General features: G+C 37.5%; 1 protein-coding gene across 1 annotated transcript in view; it reads left to right on the top strand.

Moving 5' to 3' along the window:
- Positions 1-12700, top strand: part of prss12 (serine protease 12) — a 50416-nt gene extending 37716 nt beyond the window's left edge. Inside the window, exons 12-13 of the mRNA XM_057844257.1 lie at positions 4155-4450; positions 11857-12700. Of these exons, the coding sequence (XP_057700240.1) occupies positions 4155-4450; positions 11857-12188 (628 nt within the window). The 3' untranslated portion in view covers positions 12189-12700. The remainder of the gene's footprint in view (positions 1-4154; positions 4451-11856) is intronic.
- The last annotated feature ends 4403 nt before the right edge of the window (positions 12701-17103 follow it).

Here is a 17103-nt window from a genome sequence, read left to right as displayed (position 1 = left end):
AATTATGATGGTCTTATGACGCCGCTGTCAAATAAAATGTTACCTATGAACCCAAATAAATCAACAAATAAGCCGCACTGGATGATAAGCCGCAGTATTCAAAATGAAGGAAAAAAGTGGCGGCTTATAGACCGAAAATTTAAGTGAACATTACTATTTCTTATTATGACCGTACATCTAAAGGTTGGTAATTCTTTTACCTAAATCAATTAAAAATGGCCTTCAAATAATGTTTTGAATGATATCTGTACTTGAATTAAGAATATTTCTGACAAACAAGCGTTTTCTTTTAGATTAAATAAACTAATTAATTGCTTAAAATAAGTTCGGGAAGCTAGCTATTTTTGTTTAAGGAGGTGTCTTTTTGCAGTGTATAAGGTTGACCCTTTATTTATGGCCGAACAGTACAGACAGACAGCTAGATAGAGACACGTACAATTCAAGTTAAAAAAAAAAAAAAATAATAATAATAAAATGAGATACACGAATAAACTGAGCGAACAAGTAAGATAACATTGAGCATGTCACATTTCCTGCTTGCTAACCATTGTCAGGGATCAAACAATGAGTCTGCCTGTTTAAAATATTTTTGAAAACAAGATTTGCAATTACGCGTGCAACCTGTGACGTACGACGCTTAGACTCATCGGTTAAATAATGCTGGTTTCAGTGGTTTTCATTCTCCACCTGTACTTAACTTTCTTTGAACACGTGATGATTTTGATTTCAGTTTACAGTTTGCATGTCATGTCATGTATTACAGTACTATTGCTCGTTCGTGCAGTTTTGAAAAGATGACCTGATATCATCTAGCCCCCTTCAGCAAGTAGATTAACTCTATTTATATTTTGTGACTGTACAGCTCTGGTCCTGCCAACAGTAACAAAACACCAGGCCATTTTAAACATAGGTAACTTGGACATCATGATTATGTGGAAGTTAATATCTTCTGTATACCTGACACCAAACACATTAACAGATGGACAGAGTGTGTGTTTATAAATGTGTGAGTATTTAGCTGGCCTGCCATTCTGCTTGAATTGCTCGAGTATTTCCCAGGTCTTTCTATGTTGTGTGTTTGGTTCACGATAACCAACTCTTTTCCCTGAAAAGCTTTTTCAGAAACGCCCAAACATGTCAACAAGTGAATAGAAACGTTTCATCATGTGGCCTTGTGGCTCAGATTGAATCATAAACACGACGACAGGAGGACAGATATACTGTTATCTTCATTTACTATTGTGTGTTTTTGTGTGTATGTACGTTTGTGGTTATTTTTCACAAGTTTGCCATTGAAGAAGCTGCAGAAGAGGATCATGGTTGGTTGGTAATAATAGGATCATAAATAAGAAATTTTATAAAATACTTCCAAAATCTAAATTTCACATATACCGTATTGGCCCAAATATAAGACAGCCCTGATTACAAGACGACCCCCTCTTTTTAAAGACTCAAGTTTGAAAAAAATACTTTTTGAACACCAAATTATTTTTTACAGGAAATAATTACAGTATATCCTAAACAAATGATTATAACAATATATTTGCGAGAAAAAGCATGTTATTTTGCCTCATTCAAATCTTAATATCTGAAAATTTAAATATGTAAACTAAAGTGCAATCACATTCGTAAATGAATGGCTTCTGGTTTTTGAAATGTAAATAAACCAATCTATTGTGATAAAACAACAAAATTGCAATAACTGCATTAACCGTCAAACTTAAGTCTAACTGTAACTATAGTCTTGAAACAAATCTGAATAAGGAAAAACATTGCAATAAAATAATGCAAACTGGTTAAACTTCAGAGTAGCTGAGATCTTCATGACAGAACATCGCTTCAATGATATATGGCGCCATCTGGCATCGTGAATGGGGAGAGTAGCTGAGATCTGTCATGGCAGAACATCACTTCAATGATATTTGGTGCCATCTAGCGTCGTGAATGGTTATATTGTCTAGACCGCAAATATAAGACGACACACTCTTTTACAGTCTTATTTCAATGCAAAAAACACTGTCTTATATTCGGGCCAATACGGTACTGTAGGAAGAATAATCAATATGAACAATTAGTGAAAACCCAAATGATGTTGTCATGTGTCAGACATTCTGACAGTTTTATTGACAACATTTTAGTAAAAAATATGGACAATCTTTGGATGTAGATGCGGATAAAATTAATACACACTCTTCCCTTGTCTATATTATGGGATTGTCAAAAGAAATCAGTACTCCATGGGTGCAATTTCCAGATACGTGAAGGTGCCACATTCATCTGTCAAAACTATGCATGTGCCTGTATGATAATCTGACAGTATGATAAATTTAAGCCAAAATATCATGGTTTCACGGTATCTAAAATGTGTTACTTTGAGATATTTAGCTCTAAAAAAAAAAATGAATAAATAAAAACCTTTCTTCCATTTAGCAGGGTTTTTATTTTTAGCCTAAACCCACAGACACCCCTCAACATTATTACCATCAGAACAAAAATAACTGATTTTCCATCAAAAGCATCAAAAGTATGACTTGTATCCCGTTTACATTATACACATACTCTCTTTCTCAACACAGACAGTTGCCAGAGAGAAAAAAAAAACACCAAAAGTGGTGTTTTTTTCCACCGCTAGGCACACTAAACACACTGGAGTTAACTCTCCTAGCTGGTGGGAAACGTTCATGACAGTGTTTACCAGTGTTGTTAATAACGGCGTTAGAATACTGTATAATGGCGTTACGAACGGCGTTATATTCTTCAATAGTGAGTAATCTAGTTAATTACTTTTCTCATCTTAGCAACGCTGTTACCGTTACTGAGGTGGGAAAGGCGTGCGTTATTATGCGTTACTCTGTTGGTTAACTGACGTGAGAAAAATGAGAAAGACGGACTCACGGAGACAAGAGAGCAGAGCAGGAGTGAGGAGGAGGCAAGGGAGTGTGACGCCATTGAAATCGCGATGCTACTATGCTAGGTGGCTCCAAGAATACCTGACTGTAGCCGATAGCCTACAAACTACGCCCACATGATGCCACGGGAGATATCACATATATACAGAACTAGATGCAAATGACAGACACGGTGGCATTAGCAACATGTATAAAGAACTAGATGCGTTAGTAAACAGCTGCCATCTTAAAGCAGTAGACTTCTCAGGGAGGCTCTGTTGTAGAGAACCTTCCTAGCGAACCTAAGTAACTTTTTATCAAAAATGCTCCTAAATCGGCAAAAGCTAACTTAAATGTATCTTTAAATGATTTAACAATTTTAAAACTTACACATGTCGAAAGTAGACAGAAGGGAAATAATGCAATAACGGGAGCAATTTAACAACTTTAACAGTTGATTCACAATATTAAATGACTTCCACACATAGCAAAGGTTACTATCTAGTTATCGCAATATCCGCAAGAACTGGGCCAGGGCCAACTGTCCCAAAAACCGTTTGAACTTCACATTGTGTGCCCCTTTTTTTTTTTTTTGGGGGGGGGGGGTTTGTTTTGGTTTTGAGAAAAAAAAATAAACATGAAATTTATCACCAGTTACTTTGCCAAGTAACTAATTACTCTTACATTCAGGTAACTGAGTTACTAACTCAATAAAGTTTTGGGAGAAGAAATTTGCAACTACAATTAATTACTTTTTTAAAGTAAGATTAACAACACTGGTGTTTACTAACCTTTAATTGTGTGTAAATGTGAAATCATATTAGAAGTATTGGTTCCTTGGCAGCCACCCTCCGCAAACATGTTTTATATGTCGGTTGGCCCTTCTCCTCTAGGGCGCAACCGTCTGTAACTTTTCTGTAGCCGAAGTATTCTCATACCTGCAGTTTTCTTCGATGGAAAAAAAAAATTCAGGAGTTTCACCTCCTCCAGCCATCGTGTAGCACAGCTGAACCACTGACACTGAGCAACAACCGGCGGGGGAGGGTTGAGGCTTGCAGCTGCAAGCAAGGGATTTCTCCATGCATGTTTTTTTTTTTTTTGTTCAATAAATAGAAAAGAAAAATAGAATGTTTTTATATCGTGACTATTAACATCCGTTTGCAACTGTATATCTTTTAATTTTAATGATACAATATTGGAAATTCACGGTTGAATGAAGCTTATTCCTTTAGTGCGTCTTGTCTTATTAATCTATTTTGTTCACAGGTACGGAAACAGCACCAAGCAGTACAAAGTCAGAGTGGGTGACTATCACTCCCTTGTCCCTGAGGAGTACGAGGAGGAGTACGGTGTCGATCAGATTGTCCTCCATCCAAGTTACCACTCCCACAGCAACGATTACGACCTGGCCTTGGTTCGGTTGTCACCGGGAGCTCTGGGGCACACACCGGGAGAGTGCGTGTCATTCAACCGTCACGTCCTTCCTGCCTGTCTGCCCCTGAGGAAGGAGAGAGCACTCAAACAAGCCAGCAACTGTCACATCACCGGCTGGGGTGATACAGGTGAGCTTTTATTCCTGTGCATGTGTGGAGGGGCAAAGGCAAAGTGGCCCTTAGGTGCAAAACAAGCTGGAAAACTGTCACTGTTGTGTGGACAGCATAAAGCACCTCAAAGTTTGTTTGCCTCATGCACTTGGAAGTGGATTTTTGCCAAAACACATGCGTTTTAAAGTGCAAAAAATACAGAGAAAAAAATGTGGCCCTTTTTCCAAAACCGGAAGTTTAAACAGGCAGTTGTAAATTTCTGGGATTTTCTATGTCAGCAAGCTTTATACATCACAAAAATACTAAACTGCCAACTGCAACTTAAAGTTTTCTCTTTCCTTTACCCCACCATTGTTAAATTTTCGCCCGCAGTCGCTTGAATCTTCCTTCTCCTGGGGTCAATGGTAGATGGCGACCATTAAATGCAATCTAAACTACTGTATGAAGCTCACACTTTTACAGTACTGCGACCCGCTTCCTGTCTTTGTGACAATCCACTTTTTCCGATACAAATTATCTGGCTCAATCGATGATATTAGTACAGTGATCCCTCGCTACTTCGCGCTTCAAACTTTGCGCCCTCAGTCCATCACAGATTTTTTTTTCAACAAAAAATGAATAAATAAACGCAGTATTTTATAGAGCTGTCCCAATCCAATCACGTAGTCTCGCACTCTCCCTCCTGACGCTTTTCTTGGTCAGGCAGTGCACTGCTTATTAAAGTTAATGATGATTTCCACAGATGTTGGGAAGCCGAAACTTCAAAGTGCCGCATGCGTCAATCATCATTTATCTTGATAAACAGTTGCTGTGGCAACTCATTGTGTGTAAGTGAGCAGCTTCAGCGGATTTGAGTGGATTCACTCAATGAAGCATTCAATAAAGACAAGCATTTTTCTACTTTATTCTTGTTTAAAAACAATTCAGTGGAACAGTAAAAAACTTAAATGACTTAACTTAATAACTTAAATAACTGTATTATGTAAAACATGTATTACTGTATTAAATTTTAAGTGCTTAAAAACCATTTATTAAAAAATATATATACATAAAGGTTTTTTTTTTTTGTAATTATACTTCGGAAAAAAGTGAAAAAAAAGTCTTATCTGTATCTCTTTCCAATGCCTAATCTGAATAAATACATTGAACACACACACACACACACACACACACACACAAAAAATGGTAACAGTTTATAATAACTATCCATTATTGCTAGTTAATAGATCACTAGTAAACTCTTAAAAAATGATTTAGACTTGTTAAATGTTTGTTAACCAAAATGTTTTAACAAAGAATCGAGGCTGTTTTACATTCATATCTATAAAAAAATTCAGGGATTTAAGCATTTATTCACAAGAACTTTCAGCGTAAAAAGTTCTTTGTGGTGATAAGGCGGCTCCACTGTGGCTTAAAGACCAGCAGCACATTCGACATATTTACGTAAAATAAATGCTAACTGCTCAGTTTTGCTCAGTTCAGTCTTTGCTCTTTTAACAAAGAATCGAGACTGTTTTACATCCATATCTATAAAGAATTCAGGGATTTATGAATTTATTCACAAGAATTTTCAACGTGAAAAGCTCTTTGTGGTGATGAGGTGGCGCCACAGTGGCTTAAAGACTAACAGCACATTTGACATATTTACGTAAAATAAATACTAACTGCCCGTTTTCTTTTTCTTTTTTTTTTTTTTTTTTGCTTTTAACCAAAAATCGAGACTGTTTTAAGTCCATATCTATAAAGAATTCAGGGATTTAAGCATTTATTCAAATGAATTTTCAACGTAAAAAGCTCCTTGTGGTGATAAGTCGGTGCCACAGTGGCTTAAAGACTAGCAGCACATTTGACATATTTACGTAAAATAATTGCTAACTGCCCGTTTTTGTTTTTGCTTTTAACCAAGACTCGAGACTGTTTTATGTCCATATCTATAAAGAATTCAGGCATTTATTCACAAGAATTTTCAATGCAAAAAGCTCTTCGTCTGTGTTTCCACTCGGTCAGCTTTGACGGAGATAAGCCCCCTGTCAATCGGTCCCGCGCCCTGTGTCCCGTCTGTCAGGAAAAAGCGGGCAGACAGGTGGTGTGGACCCAATTGCAGGGAAACAAAAAACAGCAAGGGAGGTGGCGGTGAACTCAAAACACGTTTTCAAACCAAAACCTAACCAAAAGCACAAAGTACAACCAAAAGGACTGGGGATCAAAAAGGCAATGTTCAAACCAAAACTTACTTAAACGGAGGGACTGGTACACGAGGGCTTGGACAGGACTTGAAAGTGACGTTGACATAGACAATGACGCAACAAGGAGTGAAAAGAAACTGGGAGCTTATATACACACAGAGACGAGGGGTAACAAGACAACGAGGAACAGATGGGCGACACAGAAGGATGCAGCGTGGCGATACACTAGGAGCAGGTACAACAGGTGAAATCAATGGGCAATCACATGAACACACTAGGAGGGAACCAACACAAAACCTAACACCGTCAGCATATTATGGAGTCTATGGTATAAGTATAAATCATTCACATACATCTTAAAAGTCATTTGTTCTTAATTAACTATCAGTTTATTTATGATATATTAAAAAACTCTAAGGAATCAAAATAAATGCTTGACAAAGTGTTAGAAACACTTAACAAATCAGCGATGTATCATTTATTAACAGTTTAGTAATGCTGTATTATCTAGTTATAACGGAAAGTTATTATTAAATGTTACCAAAAAAAATGTTAATGGGAAGCGCTACTTTGCGTTTTTTCCACTCATCGCGGCGGGTTCTGGTCCCCATTAACCGCGAAAAACGAGGGGATCACTGTACAGCAATTATAGCATGCTGTATATGGAGAGTGATAGATGCGTGTTGCTCAATCCCTTAGTGAGCGGTAAAGAGTCAACTGTAATTTCTGATCAGTTCATACACCTCATGTTTACATGTTGTGAAGCAAATTATACATTCACATTACATGGAAACTTCTGTACAGTGGTGAATGCTGTCATCATGTATTAGCGTCACTATATGAATGTCATTTTAAATCAAGTAATCTGTTGTCAATTTTTAATGAGAACTTCATTACTTGCTACTTAAGCAAAAAATAATAGTGATGGGTTGAGTTTTATTTGTTTATTAAATCTTTGACTTTTTCACTCATGATTATAGTGAGGGGAGCTCCTTAAAAATAAAGGAGCGTTTTATTAGTTTATGTAACAACAGTGACAACACGGACTATTTAAAGTGTCTAATACTGGAGGGGGGCGGCTGTTTGACCTAACAAAAAGATTGTCTACTTTGTACACGTGCTTGAATTTGACACTTACACATAGATGCATTCTACACATACTATACGTTTCGCCTCTGGAGTTTATTGCTCTAAAAACCAGGTCATGGAAAGAGACTCTGAGCTATCCTGACGCTTTTTTAACTGTGCCTGTATGAAATATTTATTTAACCTACTGGGTTCAATGAAGTCCAAACTGAGAATTCTTGTTGCCAAACAGTTGCATTGGTCATTTGGTGGATACAGCAGTCGTGTCAGAGCAAGCGTCTAATTCAGTTTTATGTAGGTTTTCCTCAGGTGTTAAATGTCAAATGAAGTGCTGCATGAATAGTTTCTGCTAGTAGCTTCCGGGATTAGTTTCATACTGTCATCAGTGTCATCTATTCATTTTCCATGGTGTCATTAGGTTCCTCTCATTTCCTAGCCATTTTTAGCTATCTCAATGGTAAGCCGTACCAAAAGTGCAGTAGGTAGAATTTTCTTTGACAGGCTATTTTATGCAGTTTTTATTTATTTATTTATTTTATTTTTTATTTTTCAAAATCCATCTAGTAATTTGTTAACAGTCAGTTAAGTAGGTGCATTTTACACATTCATGAATGGATGTTTTTTTTTCTTTGCTTTCATTGCAATAATATGGATTTTTTTTTACTCTGGTCTTATATGCTTTAGCAGCTGAGCTCAGAGGTCTCATTTTTACGTTCAACAAATTTTCTTCACTTGAGTGTAAAATGTTTGAGATAGTCGGAGGTAAAAGTCAGGTCAGTAGGTGAAGTCAGTGGAATTTTCATTCATTCCCTCAACTCATTATGTAAGTTGGCTCAGTAGTTGCATGATATACAGTCTTTTTAATGGCCGTTCAAGCCTCGCAGAGGCTCAGGTAAGAGTTTAAATCCAGCCTCTGGCCAGTAGAGTTTGTGTGTTCTCCATTGCTACATTTTAAGTGGGTTTACTAAAGCCTCCAAAATTGTTATTTGTTGTAAATGTGAGTGCAAATTTAGATGATTGTTGACTTTCAATATATTTTCTTGATCGTACCATAATGTTAACTAGAGTTGTCCGATAATGACTTTTTAACCCATATCCCGATATTGTCAAACTCCAAAAATACATGCTGTCGTGGATTTAACATATTCATTATTTTCCTGTCATTTATTATTCATTTAATTTTTTCACCATGAATGCCAATGGTCTGCTCACATGACAAATCCCAAGCATTTTAGTTTGTGTCCTGTGCTAAGAGGTGACCAGCCCTTGTACTAAGGCAGAAGTCATCTACATACACTTTATTGTCCCAAAACCAATAATGAAAAACCGATGTCGATATTATCCGATATAATTTTAGAATGCTTATGATATTATACAGTCCGTGACAAAAGTCTTGTCGCTTATCCATTTTGTAGAAACAATTGCTAATAACCTGACTTTTAATTATTCAATTGGTTTTAGAAATGGCTCATATGAAAGCTAAGACCCTCCCAAATAATGTTGAATGTACAAAAATATATTTGTTTCACTGAAAAAAGGTTTATCATACCACCACCAAACTTCACTGTTTTCTGAGTGAATCTCAGATCCATGCAGGCTCCGGTAGGTCTGCTGCAATATTTGCGGCAACTGTTGTGTAATTCATTGGACGATTCATCTGAAAAATCCACCTTTTGCCACAAAATAGTGAAGTTTGGTGGTGGCAAAATCATGGTCTGGGGTTACATCCATACGGGGGTGTGCAAGAGATCTGAAGGGTGGAAGGCAACATAAATATATAACTATAACTAATATCAACAAATCTTAGCTACCTCTTACATTCCTAACCATAAAACGGGACAAATTCTGCAACAGGATGGTGCTCCATCGCATACAGTGGGGCAAATAAGTATTTAGTCAACCACTAATTGTGCAAGTTCTCCAACTTGAAAATATTAGAGAGGCCTGTAATTGTCAACATGGGTAAACCTCAACCATGAGAGACAGAATTTTGGGGGAAAAAAAACTGAAGAATCACATTGTTTGATTTTTAAAGAATTTATTTGCAAATCATGGTGGAAAATAAGTAGTTGGTCAATACCAAAAGTTCATCTCAATACTTTGTTATGTACCCTTTGTTGGACATAACGGAGGGCAAACATTTTCTGTAACTCTTCACAAGCTTTTCACACACTGTTGCTTGTAGTTTGGCCCATTCCTCCATGCAGATCTCATCTAGAGCAGTGATGTTTTGGGGCTGTCGTTGGGCAACACGGATTTTCAACTCCCTCCACAGATTTTCTATGGGGTTGAGATCTGGAGACTGGCTAGGCCACTCCAGGACCTTGAAATGCTTCTTACGAAGCCACTCCTTTGTTGCCCTGACTATGTGTTTGGGATCATTGTCATGCTGAAAGACCCAGCCACGTCTCATCTTCAATGCCCTTGCTGATGGAAGGAGATTTTCACTCAAAATCTCTCGATACATGGCCCCATTCATTTTTTCCTTTACACAGATCAGTCGTCCTGGTCCCTTTGCAGAAAAACAACCCCAAAGCATGATATTTCCACCCCCATGCTTCACAGTGGGTATGGTGTTCTTCGGCTGCAATTCAGTATTCTTTCTTCTTCAAACACAAGAACCTGTGTTTCTACCAAAAAGTTCTATTTTGGTTTCATCTGACCATAACACATTCTCCCAGTCCTCTTCTGGATCATCCAAATGCTCTCTAGCGAACCTCAGACGGGCCTGGATGTTTACTTTCTTCAGCAGGGTGACACGTCTGGCAGTGCAGGATTTGAGTCTCTGGGGGTGCATTGTGTTACTGATAGTAGCCTTTGTCACTCTGGTCCCAGCTCTCTGTAGGTCATTCACTAGGTCCCCCCGTGTGGTTCTGGGATTTTTGCTCACCGTTCTTGTTATCATTTTGACGCCACGGGGTGAGCCCCAGATCGGGGGATATTATCAGTGGTCTTGTATGTCTTCCATTTTCCAATAATTGCTGCCACAGTTGATTTCTTTACCAAACGTTTTACTTATTGCAGATTCAGTCTTCCCAGCCTGGTGCAGGTCTACAATTTTTTCTCTGGTATCTTTTCACAGCTCTTTGGTCTTGGCCATAGTGGAGTTTGGAGTGTGACTGTTCGAGATTGGGGACAGGTGTCTTTTATAACGGAAATGAGTTAAAACAGGTGCCATTAATACAGGTAACGAGTGGAGCCTCGTAAGACCTTGTTAGACCTAGTTAGAAGAAGTTAGACCTCTTTGAAAGCCAGAAATCTTGCTTGTTTGTAGGTGACCAAATACTTCTTTTCCACTCTAATTTGAAAATAAAGTCTTTAAAAATCAAACAATGTGATTTTCTGTTTTTCTTCCCACATTTTTTCCATGTTGACAATTACAGGCCTCTCTAATCTTTTCAAGTAGGATAACCCCACTGTACTTCAATCTCTACCTCAAAGTTCCTCAAGGCAAAGCTGTACAAGATCCTCCAGGACTGGCCAGCCCAGTCACCAGACGTTGAACAGGATGAAAGAGGAAGCATGGAAGATTAAACCCAAGAATGTTGATGAACTCTGGGAGACTGCTTTCTTTGATGTTCCTGATGACTTCATCAATAAATTGTATGAATCCTTGCCGAACTGCATGGATGCAGTCCTTCAAGCCCATGGAATTCATATTAAAACATTAAATTTGGATCTCACAGCACCACTACTTAATTCGCTTATGTTATGTAATATATTTTTGCATTTGAAGTACTACATTTTTTGTTCAATTTTCACACTACTTTCTGTAGGCGACAAAACTTTTGTCTTGCTAAAATTTGACCTTTATGTACTCATTAAATGATAAATCTGTTTTCATTGAAACAAATATATTTTTGTACATTCAACATAATTTGGGAGGGTCTTAGCTTTCATATGAGCCATTTCTGAAACAAATTGAATAATTAAAAGTCAAGTTATTAGCAATTGTTTCTACAAAATCGATAAGCGACAAGAATTTTGTCAGGAACTGTATATGATTGGCTACTCGATAATATCGGACAACTCTAATGTAAACACAACAAAAAGTAAAGTGTCATATAATCACAAATTGACAAGATGTTAGTTCAGTACTCATTTGAAAACAAACGGAAATCGTGTGAAGCCAACTATTGAACTTCTCCGCAGGTCGTTCGTACTCCAAGACCCTCCAGCAGGCCCCGCTCTCCATACTCCCTCGCCGCCAATGCCAGCAGTATTTCCACGGAGCTTTCACCAGTCGCATGCTGTGTGCTGGCAGCGTGCAGCAAGAAAAGCGCGTTGACAGTTGCCGCGGCGACAGTGGAGGGCCTCTGGTGTGCGAGCGCCTCGGAGGGTCCTGGGTGGTTTACGGGGTCACGTCGTGGGGTCACGCCTGCCGGACGCAGCAGTCACCTGGCGTCTATACTAAAGTGTCAGTCTTCAGCTCTTGGATACACAAAGTGATGGCACATAATGAGGGAAAACATAGAAGCCGATAAACACAACTGACCTCTCAGTCTCCATTCTGGCTTACCTGATTGGTCAGCTGAGTTAAATGAGGGTCAAGTGACCAAAGGGGGAAAAAAGAAGACACTGACGGTCTTTTTGCTCCACAAAAGTATGTCCTTGTAATAAGCACTTATTTAAAAAGGCCGCAAATGGGTCTTTAATACTTATGTCTTTGCAATATTTTGTTGAAAATGTATTTTTCATGTATTTTGTCACTTAGTTGAATTCTACCAACATTTTATGACATGTAATAATGTTGTTTAAAGGGACCACAGGTTAAGTGTGCATGTCTGAAGTGATTGCATGAGTGTCTTTGCAGATTTGCACTCAATCGTCTGCACGTTTGTGCTCGCTTGCATGACAGAGTGAAACACCAAAATATTTCACATTATGAAATCACGGTCACTTTTTCAGGCAGTTCCTGCCTCATCACTCATCGAATCAGTCTTCAGCAGGGATAGAAGTGAATGGAATCTAAGCACATACACTGCTGGACAAAGGTATTGGCACCCCTGCAATTCTGTCAGATAATGCTCAGTTTCTCCCAGAAAATGATTGCAATTACAAATACTTTGGTAGTAATATCTTCATTTATTTTGCTTGCAATGAAAAAACACAAAAGCGAATATATATACACACACACATATATATATATATATATATATATATATATATATATATATATATATATATATATATATATTTTAATCATTATAATTTTACACAAAACTCCAAAAATGGGCCGGACAAAAGTATTGCCACCCTCAGCCTAATGCGTGGTAGCACAACCTTTAGACAAAAGAACTGCGAACAACCGCTTACGATATCCATCAATGAGTTTCTTACAATGTTCTGCTGGAATTGTAGACCATTTTAGACAATTTTGGCCAACTGCTCCAGGTCTCTGAGATTTAGGACTGCAGCTATCGATTATTTTAGAAGTCGATTAATCTATGAACCATTAGTTCGAATCATCGAGTAATTGGATAGGGAACATGAAAAATTAAATTACCTGAGCTGAACCTCAAACGGTTTAAAAAATAAATAAATGAAGATCTAGTTTAAATGCTATAAAATGCTAGCGTTTTTACAACGCTCTGAACAAATGGTTCAGACATATATTCCCACAATTGGCTAAATATATCTATAAACTAAATTACAAATGCATTAAAAAAAGATTAGCTCAACCAAAACCTTAGCTTATGTTGGTCTTAACAGGGAGCACCTGGATTCAGCCATGTGTGCAGACTAGAAGGCAGTGTATCCACCCAAATCAATAAAACTAAATGCAAACACTTTCAAAATAAACCATTACAACGCCACTTTAATTAAACAAATACTCGAAGCAGCAAAATTTAATTTGAATCTTTTTTTCTAATCGAATACTAGAGTTAATCGATTAATCGTTTCAGCACTACTGAGATTTAAAGGGTGCCTTCTCCAAACTGCCATTTTCAGATCTCTCCACAGGTGTTCTATGGGATTCAGGTCTGGACGCATTGCTGGCCACTTTAGAAGTCTCCAGTCCTTTTATCTCAAACCATTTTCTAGTGCTTTTTGAAGTGTGTTTTGGGTCATTGTCCTGCTGGAAGACCAATGACCTCTGAGGGAGACCCAGCTTTCTCACAATGGGCCCTACATTATGCTGCAAAATTTGTTGGTAGTTTTCAGATTTCGTAATGCCATGCAAACGGTCAAGCAGTCCAGTGCCAGAGGCAGCAAAACAACCCCAAAACATCAGGGAATCTCTGCCATGTTTGACTTTGGGGACCGTGTTCTCCTTTTTGAAGGCCTCGTTTTTTTCCCCTGTAAACTCTATGTTGATGCCTTTTCCCAAAAAGCTCAACTTTTGTCTCATCTGACCAGAGAACATTCTTTCAAAAACATTTTTGGCTTTCTCAGGTAAGTTTTGGCAAACTCCAGCCTGGCTTTCTTTCTGTCTTCCTGGATATTCTACCATAGAGTCCCTTTTCATTCAGACGCCGACTGATAGTACGGGTTGACACTGTTGTACCCTTGGACTGCAGGACAGCTTGAACTTGTTTGGATGTCAGTCGAGGTTCTTTATCCACCATCCACACAATCTTTCTTTGAAATCTCTTGTCAATTTTTTCTTTTCCGTCCACATCTAGGGAGGTTAGCCACAGTGCCATGGGCTAGACACTTATTGATGACACTGCGCACGATAGACACAGGAGCATTCAGGTTTTTGGAGATGGAATTGTAGCCTTGAGATTGCCCATGCTTCCTCACAATGTTGCTTCTCAAGTCCTCAGACAGTTCTTTGGTCTTTTTTTCCATGCTCAATGTGGTACACACAAGGACACAGGACATAGGTTGAATCAACTTTAATCCATTTTAACTTGCTGCAATTGTGATTTAGTTATTGCCGCAACCTGTTTTGTGCCACAGGTAAGTAAGAGGTGCTGTTAATTATACAAATTAGAGAAGCATCACATTTTCAAAGGGTTCTAATACTTTTGTCCGGCCCATTTTTTGAGTTGTGTAAAATGATAATAATTTTATTCCCCATTCTCTTTTGTGTTTTTTCACTGCAAAATAAATTAAGAAAGTATTTGTAATTGTAATCATTTTCTGGGAGAAATTGAGCATTATCTGACAGAATTGCAGGGGTGTCAATACTTTTGGCCAGCAGTGTAATAGTTTTATTGATTTTTAGAATGGTGTCCAACTGTTTGACTTCATTTATTGTACTAGAATATTTTAACAACAGGAGACAATCTGATACACTTGAAAAAGGCTGATGCTTATGAATGCTTTGATAAATGATTCTGTCTGGTTCAATGTACTGTTTTGTTTATGAACGAACTAAGATTTTCTATATAAAAAAGAGAAAATCTCAGTGTTGCTTCTCATATTTGTGATTGAGCAATTAGTGACATCACCTCTTTGCGTATTTTTTGAATCTCTGCTATTTGAATCTCTCGCGCTCTCTCTGTCTGGTATGTGGCAACATGTCTACAGGAATAGCTGCCATTTTAAGACATGTGCCCATCTATTTCAACAGGCAAGCATGGTAACACCTTTAAAAATGGGGAGTGAGCGTGATGACCACAAACTGACAGTAGCCATTTGTATTTACTTGTGTCCGAGAATGGAAAACTACGCTAATGTATTTGCTACTACCATAAAAATACTACTCTCATAGCTATGGCAATGTACTGTAATTCTATATTGTACAAGCGCACCCCCATGTGGTTATGTACAGTATACTTACAGGATTAATCAACCTTTTAGTTTGGTACAAAAGAGCTACCGGTTTAATAGATTTATCAACTAAGCAATTCACATACCCCGAATAACAAATCTACAATACTATGAATGTAGGACATCATTATGTTATTTTAATGGTGAATATTTTTAGAATAGGCCCCCAGGCTAATTATTCATGTGGTCCTTGGAGGTGAACTGCATGGCTAACCCCCTTTTTACTATGTAAAACAAATTTTTCAAATATATTATTAAAGGGTGCCTCGGACTTCAAGACTTGTAGGATCTAATAAGCCACAATTGTTCTGTTTTACTAATATACTAGTATGTTATTAGAAACACATAAAATATTGCCATTGATTTAAAAAGCTAAAATATTTAGTACATGTTTTAACCTACGGAGGGCGTCATGTTTTATGCTCGGTGTGCTAGCGAGCAAGCAGAGCTAGTATCGCGACTAGCACGATTTTGTCACATTCTGCTTTCTGCTACTGGTCAGATTGTTTTGTTTCAGAGCTGTGGGACCTGCATCCAATTCCAGCTCATTAGCAGTGTCTTAAAACAGAACCCAGGCAGGTTGCCGAAATACTGACTTGCTGCCATTTGACAGTTTGTATTTTCGATCCCTTCGTTGCTTGCCTTGTTTTTTTACACGGCGAGACATCCAACACATGCGCAGATCGGTTAAAAGTGGTAAGTACTGACTATTTGTTTTTATTAAGTCCTTTATTACCTTTTCATTGCCTCAAGATACTTTTTGCATGTGTTTCCCTCTTATACTTTTAAGAATTGTGTTTTCTTGAGGTAGCTTTAAAGCAGATTGTTGATTTGTTGACCACATTAGTCACGCAGCGTATTTAAACCACCGTTATTTGATATTACTACGTTTAAGTATTTTCTTAAGGTATCTTTAGTATAGGGTGACAATATTTTGATTTCCAAAAAAGAAGACACTTGGCCCGGCCTCGAAATTACTTGAAGTTCACTCAAAGATGCCAATATCAATTTAATATATTTAAATTGTGCCTCCTCTGTCTGGATAGAAAAAAATGAGTTTTTTAAGAAAAAAATATATATTGCCATATAGTACATATTATTATACTACATGGAAATATTTTTTTTTACTCAAGGGGTTACAGGTTTCTCAACAGGCATTATTCTTTGTAAAGAATAATCCCTTCCCTTCTGACTACTTTCGACATGTAAAAGTTTTAAAACTGTTTCATCATTTGAAGATAGAATCAAGTCAAGATTTTGCAGATTTAGGAGTATTTTAGATAAAAAGTAACTGAGGTTCGCTAGAAAGATTCTCTACAACAGAGCCTTTCTGAGAAGTCTACTGCTTTAAACCTTTAATGCCTGCAATATGAAGTAATTGTCAGAGAATCACAAAATTTGAAAAATAAGGTCTTAATGAAACCTTTTTTTCAAATTTGTAAATAAGAAAAAAAAATATGTGTAATAAGCGCTCTAATAAATATAACCCTTGCTAAATCCTGTTTTTTTTTTTCTTCTTCTCATGGAACCTGCAGATGCATGAGTTGACTTGCATCCATTATTTTTTCTTTTTTGAGGAAAGATAAAATTCTGAATTAGTCTCAAAATCATGAATTTCTAAGTGTTTCAAATGTGATACATTGGCAAGAAGGGGTTAAGATGGCGGCTGTTTTTTTA

Source organism: Corythoichthys intestinalis, chromosome 8 (genome assembly GCF_030265065.1).
Source record: "Corythoichthys intestinalis isolate RoL2023-P3 chromosome 8, ASM3026506v1, whole genome shotgun sequence".
Classification (NCBI taxonomy): domain Eukaryota; kingdom Metazoa; phylum Chordata; class Actinopteri; order Syngnathiformes; family Syngnathidae; genus Corythoichthys; species Corythoichthys intestinalis.
Note: the sequence above shows the minus strand (reverse complement) of the source record. Positions and strands in the feature narration are given on the sequence as shown.